At 53.0% G+C, this 11,881-nt stretch overlaps 1 protein-coding gene across 1 annotated transcript; it reads right to left on the reverse strand.

Moving 5' to 3' along the window:
- Positions 1–220: 220 nt before the first annotated feature.
- Positions 221–11,098, reverse strand: PIM2 (Pim-2 proto-oncogene, serine/threonine kinase). Its single transcript, XM_069209504.1, has 6 exons — positions 10,900–11,098; positions 7,560–7,666; positions 6,740–6,790; positions 4,509–4,878; positions 2,747–2,923; positions 221–2,157 (listed from the first exon to the last, which is right to left on the reverse strand). The coding sequence occupies exons 1-6, from the start codon at positions 10,937–10,939 to the stop codon at positions 2,015–2,017; spliced, it is 888 nt and encodes a 295-aa protein (XP_069065605.1). The 5' UTR covers positions 10,940–11,098; the 3' UTR covers positions 221–2,014.
- Between the last annotated feature and the right edge of the window lie 783 nt (positions 11,099–11,881).

Genomic DNA, 11,881 nt, shown 5'->3' on the forward strand with positions numbered 1-11,881 from the left:
AGGAGCGGCATCTTTGATAAGACAGAATGTTGCATCCTAGCTTTTTCCTTAACCCTTCGTGTGGGTAGTTTATACTGCTTTTTTGGCAATTGCTTGCTTCCGTTTGTGAAGTTGTCTGGTACTCGGGTATCCCGCGCCTGTCCTACATTGTGACAGACACACACACACACACACCCACGGCACTGCGACCCAAAGTCTGGTAAGAAAGGAGGAGCCGTCATGTAAATTTAGCATTTATTAAATAGATAGTCGTCCCTGGATCTTACATCCAAGGTCATTAAATAGGAATAAAATATAGGTGTGTGCTGGGCCGCCGGCCCAAGGGGGCGTCCACAGGGGCCGGCCACCGTCTCTGCACAACGCTTAAACAATACACAAGTATTTACTGCCGCACAATCCTGGCAGGCACCAGAATCTCACCCCGAGGGGGCGTGGCTTTACAGTGGAGATGTCTTCAGCGGGTGGGACTTGAGATACCTAGGGGGTGAGGAGAGAAGACAAACCAGGAGGAAAGCGAAAATACACAACAGGAAAGGCTACCGTGGGGAGTACACTGTAGGGCACAGGTAGGTTTTCTAGGGCTGGAGGAGATGACTTCCCACTCCAAGATGGCGGCCGCGGTTACCACCCAACAACCACCCACCCATCCATGATACATAGAACATGGCCCTACCCACACCCTCCCACCCCATCCAGGCTGCCCTGATGCAAAATAACATGACACTCACCCATCCCGGTCGTCATGGTCTATAAAGTCCAACTCTTGCCTCGCCTGTAGGCCACTGGTCTCTTAATTCTAGATTAGAAGTCAATTCCAATACTTCTCTGTCTGTTGCTGTTTCAACTAACAGGAAGGCGGGAAAGCAGCCCCACATGCCCCTTCACTACGCCGTGTTCCACTGTGGAGCTATGTGGAAGCGGTCGGAGTTTGGTTGTCCAGCCACACTGGAGCACTGATGCCATCAGAGTTTAAAACCTGCAGAGATCAGGAGGGCATCACTGTCCCGGCCCACAGATGGCTCTGCCAGCCAAGGTGGAGGAGGCCTTGGTACCCTCCGCGAGAGTTCCTGAAGGTGGTTTATGAAGTATCCAGACACGGGTGGGCCCAGATGGATGAGAAGTCTAGCTCTTAGTTAAAGCAAGAGTGAGGGCTCTGGACTCTGTGTGCTGGGTACTGTCCAAGAGCACATCTACGGGGCACTTATCGCACAACACACCTGGGCCCGTACCGCGTACCAGAAGATACTACATGGTTCTTCATCTGAAAACTTAAATCCAGCATTTGCTTAGGAAAGTTTAAAAAAGGACTATCAGACAGGGCGTTTCCTCAATAACCCTGGCTCGCCGCAAGAGTAACCCTCAATACGCAATGGGCGTCCTCCACAGTACCATTGGAATATTATGGACCAGGCTTAAAGTTCTTTCGAAAGTGGACTGTCAGTAACCACCTCAAGATGGCTGCCGTTACTCTGAGGGGCCCATGGTCCACAAGGACATGTTGAGATGAGTGGACTGGTTTGTGGGCATATTTAGAGGGGCAGCATGAGCGTAAAACCCCCATGCCCGACCAGCCGTCTCCTGCTATTACTCTAGAATACTCAATATCCTAACTACTGGCAGATACTGCCATGAATGTCCACCTCTGTAACACTCCGTTCTTTTGTCCCTCCCCCCAACAATAAAATAGACATTTTCACAAAGCGAGTTCCCCGTGTATGCCCACTCCCTCCCCCATCTCGAGAAAGCGCTTCCCCTCCCAGAGTTCTGTGAAGACGCTTGTGTTGCATCTCCCATGTTTTAAAACCTGTACAACCAGGCTCTGTAACCATTTCTTCCCAAAGTCCTGCTGGGAAGTTGTTAGCTGTCCGCCTCTAGGTGCGAAGAGTGTGGTTTCCATCCTCCCGGAAGCGGCCCGCTCCAGCGCCTGTGTTCTTGTCCCGGATGGGAGGTGGTGGAGACGGCTCACTGCCTCCTGCACTGTCCCGGTTGGAAAGTCCTAGGAGGTATCCACAGGCTACTGAGGTAGGTCAGAGGGAATGGTGTCACTCAAGAGGCGGCAGATCTCGCCCTTCATCCAGGGGTGCATCAGGATCTGGTCCAGGGTGGGCCGCTCTGAAGGTCGCGTGGAAAGACAGCGCCGGATCAGGTTCTGACAATCTGCAGAGAGTAAAACCAGGAGGAAGGTGAGTAATGCCCTTGGTGACTGAATTTGAGCATCTTCTGCAACCTGGTCTACACCGATTCACAGGACTAGTGGAATAAATCCACACTGCGGACCGAGGCGCTTCACCCCACCACATGGATGTACTCAACCAATCATGTGAATCCAAGACTGGATAACCATGGTTACAGGTCAGAAACTTTATTTCACTTTCTCAAATAACCCTGCTGACCACATCCTGGAGCTCAAACCCTAGTCTGGCCTTTGACTTACAACAGACTGTAATATTTCTGTTGTCGAGAGCTCTATTTAAGTCTGCAATATATAGGTTAAAGAGAAGGGGGGCTATGACACCCTTGCTTTAGGCCTTTTCTAGTATGCATCTTAACAGGGACTGATTGGCGCTGACCCAGTTTCATTTGAATCCAGGTGTTGGAGTGGAGTAGTTGACTGGCTCATAGTAGTACACAATGCACTATCATGTGGGCACAACTGTCCTCCATCAGTGCGAGACCCTGTTCACACCCACGCTTTCCACCCACCTTCTTACAAAGCACGACCTACTCCGAGAGTTCTGAAGCTCACCTTTGGAGACCTTGGTCCTGAACTCGGGCTGGGCCTGGAGGATCTCCTCATCGCGCTCGAAGGGGATGTCCCCGCACACCATGTCATACAGTAGGATCCCCAGAGACCATACGGTGGCCGGCCGGGCATGGTAACGGTGAAAGGCAATCCACTCGGGTGGGCTGTAGACTCTCGTACCTGGCGGAAGAAGGACCACCATTAGCAGATGCAGATCTAAGCTTCACACAACGTGCACTCCGTCTGCAGGCAGTTCTACTATTCACTCGAGGGGCAGGAGGTGGCGCCCCGTTAACTGTGCATACAAAACTCATGTGTGTCGTTGTCTGTGGGGCACACCGGTCACACTTGAGGTCATGCATGAAGCAGATACACTGTCACATAGGGACACTCCGGTGCAACAGGAGATGACCTTAAGAGACCTGGCCGCTTGCCTTTCCCCCAACAGGCAGGTGCCTCAGAAAGGTGGCCCGAGTGGAGGCACTCATGGACCAGGTGCACCTGGCCTGAGAGAAGCACCTGCCCATCTGGAAATCTGTCAAGCGGCCAGGTGGACAAGCAAGGAGTTGGGCTACAGGGAGAAAGCTTTCTACTGGGATGAAAGAGTGGGGCAGTTCGGGATCATAATGCATTAAACCTGTCTCTGGCCCCTACCCTTACATTAAAGTGTGCTTTTTATGATTTGGTATACATCTGTTTAGTAGTGGGCTTTTTTTTTGTTTTTTGTTTTTTTTACACAAATTAGGGATACAAAAATAGTTGTACATCTGGATGTTGGGATGGAGGGACTCTTAGGAGAGTCAGTCGAACACAATTTTAAAAAATAGAGCATTCTGATTGGCCCAGGGAGCTCCCCACCTCCCTTTGGCCAGTTTGCTCCTGCAGGAGCGAGCGCTCTGATTGGCTGCCTGCAACATGGAACAAATGCTACAGGCAGCCACAAGAGGGCTTGGGGACTAAGGGCCAGATGTAGGAAGCACTTTGCGAGTCGCAAACGGCAAAATTTGCCGTTTGCGACTCGCAAATGTGTGTTTCCTATGCAGAAATGCATTTTGCGAGTCGGGACCGACTCGCAAAATGCATTTCCGAATCGCAAATAGGAAGGGGTGTTCCCTTCCTATTTGCGATTCGCAATGGTATGCAATTCCATTTGCGACCGCGTATGCGGTCGCAAATGGAGTCGCAGTTACCATCCACTTGAAGTGGATTGTAACCCATTCGCAAACGGGAAGGGGTCCCCATGGGACCCCTTCCCCTTTGTGAATGGACCCCAAAACATTTTTTCAGGGCAGGTAGTGGTCCAAGGGACCACTACCTGCCCTGAAAAAAAACCGAAACAAAAGGTTTCGGATTTTTTTTTAAGTGCAGCTCGTTTTCCTTTAAGGAAAACGGGCTACACTTAAAAAAAAAAAAAAACTGCTTTATTTAAAAGCAGTCACGAACATGGAGGTCTGCTGACTACAGCAGGCCTCCATGTTAGCGCGTGCCCATAGTCGGTATGGGGCCGCAATTAGCGACCCACCTCATTAATATTAATGAGGTGGGTCTTTGCGACCCCATAGCGACTCGCAGAAGGTGTCTGAGACACCGTTCTGTATTGCAACTTGCAATTTCCAAAGTTGCTACATCTGGCCCTTAGTCTAATGCCCTGTGTATAAAAAATAAAAAATATGAGGGGGCCAGAAAGGATTCTCTTATCCCCCCCAGCCCAGAGGGACCACCCTGGGGCACCCCTCACCCCAACAAGAACAGGAGGGCTTCTTACCATCAAAGTCTGTGAAGACTGTTTCCTTCATGGTGGCCCCGGAGCCAAAGTCGATGAGCTTGAGGTCGCCGGTCCGCAGGTCCACCAGGATGTTCTCGTCCTTGATGTCGCGGTGAACCACGCCACGACTCTGGCAGTGCCGGACGGCCTCCACCACCTGCAGGAAGAAGCCCCGGGCCAGCTCCTCCTTCAGCGGCCCATGCTCCGTGATGAAGTCGAAGAGGTCCTTCATCTGCTCGGGTTTCTCCAGCACAAGGAAGAAGCCATCCTTGGCCTCGTACCAATCCAGGAGGCGGATCACCCCTCGGTGGCCACCACCAGAGCACACCTTCTTCATCAGGACGACCTCCAGGGGGACCTGGGCACTGCCCTGTGGGACAGAAGGAGGAGGCAGGTGAAACTAGAGGAACCAAACATCTCCTACAGGTGGTCACAACAGAGGAGACACCACCAGCTACCACAGAGGCACACAATGGTGGCACTGAGGTCACACAAACAAGACCACGCAGACTACTCACATCCTGTTATTGAAACATAGGGGTGCAAACCACCTCCGCGAGGCGGTGACGCCCACAGGGAAACTCTTTGTACGCCTGGCTGTGGAAGGCAGGGGCTTTTTACTCTCGGGAAACAAGAGCAGAGTTCCCCTGTGACTCGCAGCTGGATGTGTTTGTCGGGGGCGTGTGCTTCCAGGGGATGGTCTCGGAAAGTGAGAAGTATATTGTGCTTCTTTGGAAGTCTTCCTACACGCAAGAAAGAGTTCAGGCCGAGTCATCAGCCCTCAGTGGCGTGGGCCCAAGCTACACACAAGAACAAGGCAGCTGACGAGCAGAGAATCTACAGCAGAAGAGGGGGACGCTCGGTGGCAAGCTAGGGAGACCAGGCGTCTCTGTCCCGTCCCGGTTAATCACCAGTCGTCCCAGCAGATTTTGTCAAATTTGGCTTATGTCCCGGTTTTTAGAGAGGGTCGACTGAACACATTTGTATGTGTTCCAAAGCAGGGTCAGTTAGCAGATGTTACAAGAAAGCAATGTAATTAACAGGTGTGATATTGTGTTTAAAAATAGCATTTTATGTCTGTTCTCAGCACCTATTCTCTGTTTCTTTGCTGATGAGCGAAGATATTCTTTGGTGCTTGGTTGCTGCGAAATCGTAGCCCTTCTATTTTAGCGAAATGGCCCTGTTTTTGGTTTTCAAAATCTGGTCACTCTATGGCAAACCCACACCGCGACAATCTGTGTGATCCTGGGCAGCTCACATAATCTCCCTACCTGCCAATGTCGGCAGTGCTTAGAAACAGGCCTTTCCCAGATATTAGGCGCTATGCAAAAAAACTAGCCATTTGGACTGTCTTCCGGTCCAACTGCACTGCAGGTGTGCCTGGAGAAGCCACACAAGGCCGTCACTGCGCCCTGGTGGGCTCCAGGCTGCAGAGCCCCACCCAGGGGTCTGAGGTGGCCCGGGCCAGGCACACTGACCTAGTAAAGAATCCACGGTGGAGTCGGGAACCCCAGGGCTGGGCCAGTGACTCAGTGTGAGGTGGGTGGAGGGGGAAACCACTGCAAACCGCTCGCTTGTGGATCTGCAATTAATTCCCTGTTGACCCAAAACACACACACAGGCAAGTATTTGGTGCGAACTGGTCGCCCTGGGCGGTGGAGTGCATGAACTGGTCGCCCTGGGCGGTGGAGTGCATGAACTGGTCGCCCTGGGCGGTGGAGTGCTCGCCCTGGGCGGTGGAGTGCTCGCCCTGGGCGGTGGAGTGCATGAACTGGTCGCCCTGGGCGGTGGAGTGCATGAACTGGTCGCCCTGGGCGGTGGAGTGCATGAACTGGTCGCCCTGGGCGGTGGAGTGCATGAACTGGTCGCCCTGGGCGGTGGAGTGCATGAACTGGTTGCCCTGGGCGGTGGAGTGCATGAACTGGTCACCGGGGACAACGCGGCCTGCCACAGACACCACCACGGTGTGATCTGCAGCGCCTCGGATAACAAAGGTGAAGGCGCTTGATGTAGCGTAAAGTGAGCTTCAGGGAGCTATGGGGTGCTTGACAGAGAGGAGCTGCATTGAATACAGAATATTAAGTCTGCTTGCTTCAAGAGAGGCTTTACTTGCACCCTCTGGACAGACACACACACACACGCTGACCCCTGTGGAGGCGAAGGGGGCCTCTCCTGAGACACCCCGTGGGGGAACAAGCAACAAACACGGCACTGTTTCAAAGGGCACTCACCAGTGGGGCCCACTCCGTGATTCGGATCCTGGTCACGTGCTTTACGGCCACCTGCAGGAAGAGAAGGGGCAGGGTCATTCAGCTCTCCAGAGATGCAAATAAAACAAAAGACACTCCACATCCTGGGGCGGGCCATGAGGCCTACATGGATAACCCCCACCCCAAGGCAGACGAAGCATCCCGGGACCCCCACCCCAAGGCAGACGTGGCATCCCGGGGACCCCCCAACCCAAGGCAGAACGGGCATCTAGGGCACCCCAAGGCAGACGTGGCATCCCGGGGACCCCTCACCCCAAGGCCTAAGGAGCATCTAGGGCACCCCCACCCCAAGGCAGACGTGGCATCCCGGGGACCCCTCACCCCAAGGCAGATGTGGCATCCCGGGGACCAACCACCCCAAGGCGTAAGGGGCATCTAGGGCACCCCCACCCCAAGGCAGACGTGGCATCCCGGGGACCCCCCACCCCACGGCAGAACGGGCATCTAGGGCACCCCAAGGCAAACGTGGCATCCCGGGGACCCCTCACTCTAAGGCAGACGTGGCATCCCGGGGACCCCCCAACCCAAGGCGTAAGTGGCATCTAGGGCACCCCACCCCATGGCAAACGTGGTGTCCTGTGGGATTGAGAGGGGGCACCAGAGGATCGAGCTGGAGACAGCAGAGAGGGGGTGATGCCCTGTGAGATGCATTGCAGTAAACTAGCAGGAGAAGCCCAAGGGGGTCCTTGGCCACCCCAACCCCCCGAGGGCATTCAGCACTGAGAACCACCACTCCAGAGGGAACCCCGGGACCCCCTCCACACACAGCGCCCCTCCTCACCTGGAGGCCATCGGCGATGCGGTGCCCGGCGTACACGGTGCCAAAGCCGCCCTTGCCCAGCAGCGCCCCCAGCTGGTACACCTTGTCGAAGGGCTCCTTGTCTTTGCCTGCAGGAGAGAAGCAGGGTCCATTAGGGGGGTCAGTCCTGTAGGTCACACACAGCTGTGCAGAAGGCACTGCCACAGAAAAGGCTGGCAGGGCTGGGCAGAGTCAGTGACATTTTACCACCCGTGCCTCAGCTCTACCAGCCTTTCCGAGGCACCGCCTGCTGGGTCATGGGGCAGACACACATCTGGGCTATAAATACTTCATTTACAGTGAACATTCGTGCAACGTAACATCAGTCACGCAGGAGGCAGAGAATCACCTTTCAACATTGATACATGAGGTGTCACCGAGGATGCCACGGGCAGGGCTGGCGTACGGTGCGCCTGCTGGTCTGTGTGCCCGCCTAAGGACAGTGTTCCTGGCACTACCCACTGCTTGCAATGCACAGAAATGGTATGTGCTGCACGAGACTAGCAAACACAGAGCACTCCAGGAACTGAGCACTTTCTGCACACATCTAGCGGAGGGGCTCCGCCTTTCATCATCTGTGAATAATAAACACTCCCATCTCCTAGACAAACGGAGCAATTCATCAATGAACTGAGCACGTCCTGCACAAATATACAGGGGGGCTCAGGCTTTCATCATCCTCAAGTCGACAGATGCACCGTCAAGCCTGTGAATAATAAACACTCCCATCTCCTAGACAAACAGAGCAATTCATCAATGAACTGCGCAATAAAGGGGGGGCTCAGCCTTTCATCATCCCGAAGTCGACAGGTGCACCTTTAAGTTTGTCAAAAGGCGCCTAGCGTGGGCTCGGTTGGCGGGACGCGCTTTACAAACAGCCACTCCCACTCCGGGCACAGTTGTGCAGCAGTCCCCGCCCTGCAGCGGAGATGTGTGATCTTGTAGTATTCAGATGAGAGGTGAAACTGCCCCCGGGGGGTGAACAGGTATTTCTGGTGTTCTTCAATGGAGCGGCCCTGAGCCGGTTGCACAACCCGGGGGTGCGCTTCCCGGCACAGTGAGCGGCCCCTCTTTGGCTGGGTCCGGGGGGGACCTGCCGAGGATCACAGCCTCCCTGCCCACCTGGTTACTCAGGTATGCGCTCGCACGCCCCCAGATACCGGGCGTGGCCGGAATGCTGCGTGACTCAGGGGCGGGAAGGGCGCTGCCCCAACCCGCGCTAACACGGACCACCGACAGCCGGGCAGAGGCGCTACGCAAACACCGCGCCGGAGAGGTAAACATTTACCCTCCGACTTATCGAGGGATGCACCGTGCGAACAGCCCTGCAGCACGGGCCTGCCACATGCACGCTGGGCGATGCCCTGGATGCAGGCGCCTAGAGGCAGGGAGCGGCGCTACACTGCACATCGCGCAGGCGCACGGCGGCCGGTGCTGCTGCGCTTCCAAAGCCAACAGCGTCCAGTGCCAGGAGCCGGCCTGCGCGCCAACAACCGGGTGCCAAGCAAACTCCAACCAAAAACCAACCTGCACCACCACACTGGCACCAACTTTAAATATCAACCAGTCCAACACCAAAAACCAACCTGCACCACCACACTGGCACCAACTTTAAATATCAAAACTCAACCTGCACCAACACACGGGCACCAGCTTTAAATATCAACCAGTCCAACACCAAAAACCAACCTGCACCACCACACTGGCACCAACTTTAAATATCAAAACTCAACCTGCACCAACACACGGGCACCAGCTTTAAATATCAACCAGTCCAACACCAAAACCAACCTGGACCAACACACGAGCACCAGCTTTAAATAACAACCAAACACCAAAAATCAACCTGCACCACCACACTGGCACCACCTTTAAATATCCAAAAGATACCAGCGCCAACACTGGCACCACCTTCTGGTGTCAAAAATAAACAAACACCTTCAAATATCAAAAATAAACCAGCGCCAACACTACTACCACCTTCACATAATACAAATCAACCAGCACCAGAGCACCACCTTCAATGAACCAACCAGCAACACAAGAATTACACCTCCTTCAAAAAGCAACCAGCTACACAAGACTGGCACCTCCTTCAAAAAGCAACCAGCTACACAAGACTGGCACCTCCTTCAAATAACAAAAAACAGCCAGCAACACAACACTGGCACCACCTTCAGATATCAAAAACCAACCAGCAACCAAACACAATGCCCCTCGGTCGGATTACAAAAAAAAGCCTTCATTTCAACAACATGACAACCTCAAATACAACAAATACAAACTGTGCACCCGGTCCAGAGTCACACACTTTGTTGCAGCCGCACTTCGCACCACCTTTTGGCCCAAACCCCTTTAATGCAGCTCCTGTGAACTCATAAATGTGGGGTGCAGGTCACAACAGACCCATACTATGCTTCAGGAGTAGAACACGACATCCATCAATGGAGAGAAAAAGCAACATTGCGAAACGCACCTCACAGAAGGCATCTGTGCACTAGTGCTCCAGGCACACACCCGTGCACTAATGCACCGAGCATTCACATGTGCACTATTACTGCAGGCACACACCCATGCACTAATTCTCCAGGCACACACCCGCGCACTAATGCTCCAGGCATACACCAAAGCACTAATACTCCAGGCACACAACCGTGCACTAATACATAAGGCATACACCAGAGCACTAATACTCCAGGTACACACCCGTGCACTAATGCTCCAGGCATACACCAAAGCACTAATACTCCAGACACACAACCGTGCACTAATACTCCAGGCCCACACTCATGCACTTATATTTGGCTGCTTAATTTGCTCAAACACAACAGGCATCCAAATATGCTTGCATGTATATCAGTTAAATAAATGTGGACATTACAAAATTTTACGACTTCATTTTTAGATATGGGCGAATACCAATAGAATGCAAAAAAATAAATAAGGGTAAATATAGACGAAAATATAAAAAACTAAATACCATAAAAGCGGGAGCTCTAATTATAATCAACCCCTAGACACTGCACTGGTGTAATCCAAGCAGCCACTCTGCAGCAGGGCTCACCTCTAAACAACACAAAGTACCACTCACGACAGAAGTGCCCTGGAAAACGCAATCCACAACTGTACCCGCGTGAACTCTGACCCCAAGTCACCGGATACTTATTATATAATATTTGTAAATTTATAATCTTATCTATTATATGTCATATTATAATAGAATGGTAAGAACACAATCCTGTTTGAAAACTCTAAGCTTGTTTTGAAATGTAATACAGCGAAAGAACAAGGCGCATAATTTAGTATTTTAAATGCTGCTTACCAGGAGGGGAGTACAGCGCCTCGATGGTCTTGGTCAGCATCTCGGCGCGTTGAGTGGTCACGTGGGATCCGCCCGAGGGTTGACAACGGCCGCGGCGTCCGCTCGCGCGCGCACGGATTCCGCGCAGACAAGGGCGCGAGGTTAGGGGGACGGAGCGGCGCGAGACGCAGAGCAAGCCAGTAACTGAAGCGGCGCGAGCCCACGCCGCCGCCTAGGTTACACCGAGCATAGGCGACGGCCCGCCCCACGGGGAGCCCCTCAGCCAATCAGCGCTCGGTTCTGCGGAATTTCCATTCTACAGCCGATAACAACACAACACGGGAACCATAACAAACCCCCCCCCTTGCCTCATTAGCATACGGAGCCGCGGCAGCCAATGGCAGCGCTCCTATGCAAATGACTTCTCTGGAAAGCTACGATGCCGTTCCGGAGAAGACTGTTTGCATCCTTCCTTCCTGCTTGCAATGTTACCAAACATTGGGGGGGCTTAGACGGCAGGGGGGTATGGAGTGAAAAGTGGATGTGATGCTGTGGGTGGAAAAAAGGGGAAACACCCTTTTGAGGAAGTGCAGGGCGTGCACAGTTCATGGATACTGGGTGGGGGGGGGGGGCTTAAATTATACCGGTGGGGGCACTATGCATGAGAAGTGGTATCTCAAAATAGAAATATTTCCCACATTAAAGGAAATGGAAATTGCTCTCTAAGAGAGAAATAACAAAGAAGGGTATAAAAGTAAGAGTCTCACATGGGGGGGGGGGGGGGAATGTTCATTTAAATCGGTTAATTTGGGGTGGGGTGTTTCTCAGCAATTTGAAAACAATTTGAAAAGAAAAAACCCCAGGAAAGGATGTACAAAACCCGAGAGTAAAAAAAACACAATGCGTGGAGGGGATGCAACAAATGAGGGTATGACATGATGTGATGGAAATGCCTTGTGTGGGGGGAGGTGGGCTCAGCACGTAAAAGGGAAAAACACCCCAT

The sequence above is a fragment of the Pleurodeles waltl genome, chromosome 10 (genome assembly GCF_031143425.1).
Source record: "Pleurodeles waltl isolate 20211129_DDA chromosome 10, aPleWal1.hap1.20221129, whole genome shotgun sequence".
Lineage (NCBI taxonomy): Eukaryota > Metazoa > Chordata > Amphibia > Caudata > Salamandridae > Pleurodeles > Pleurodeles waltl.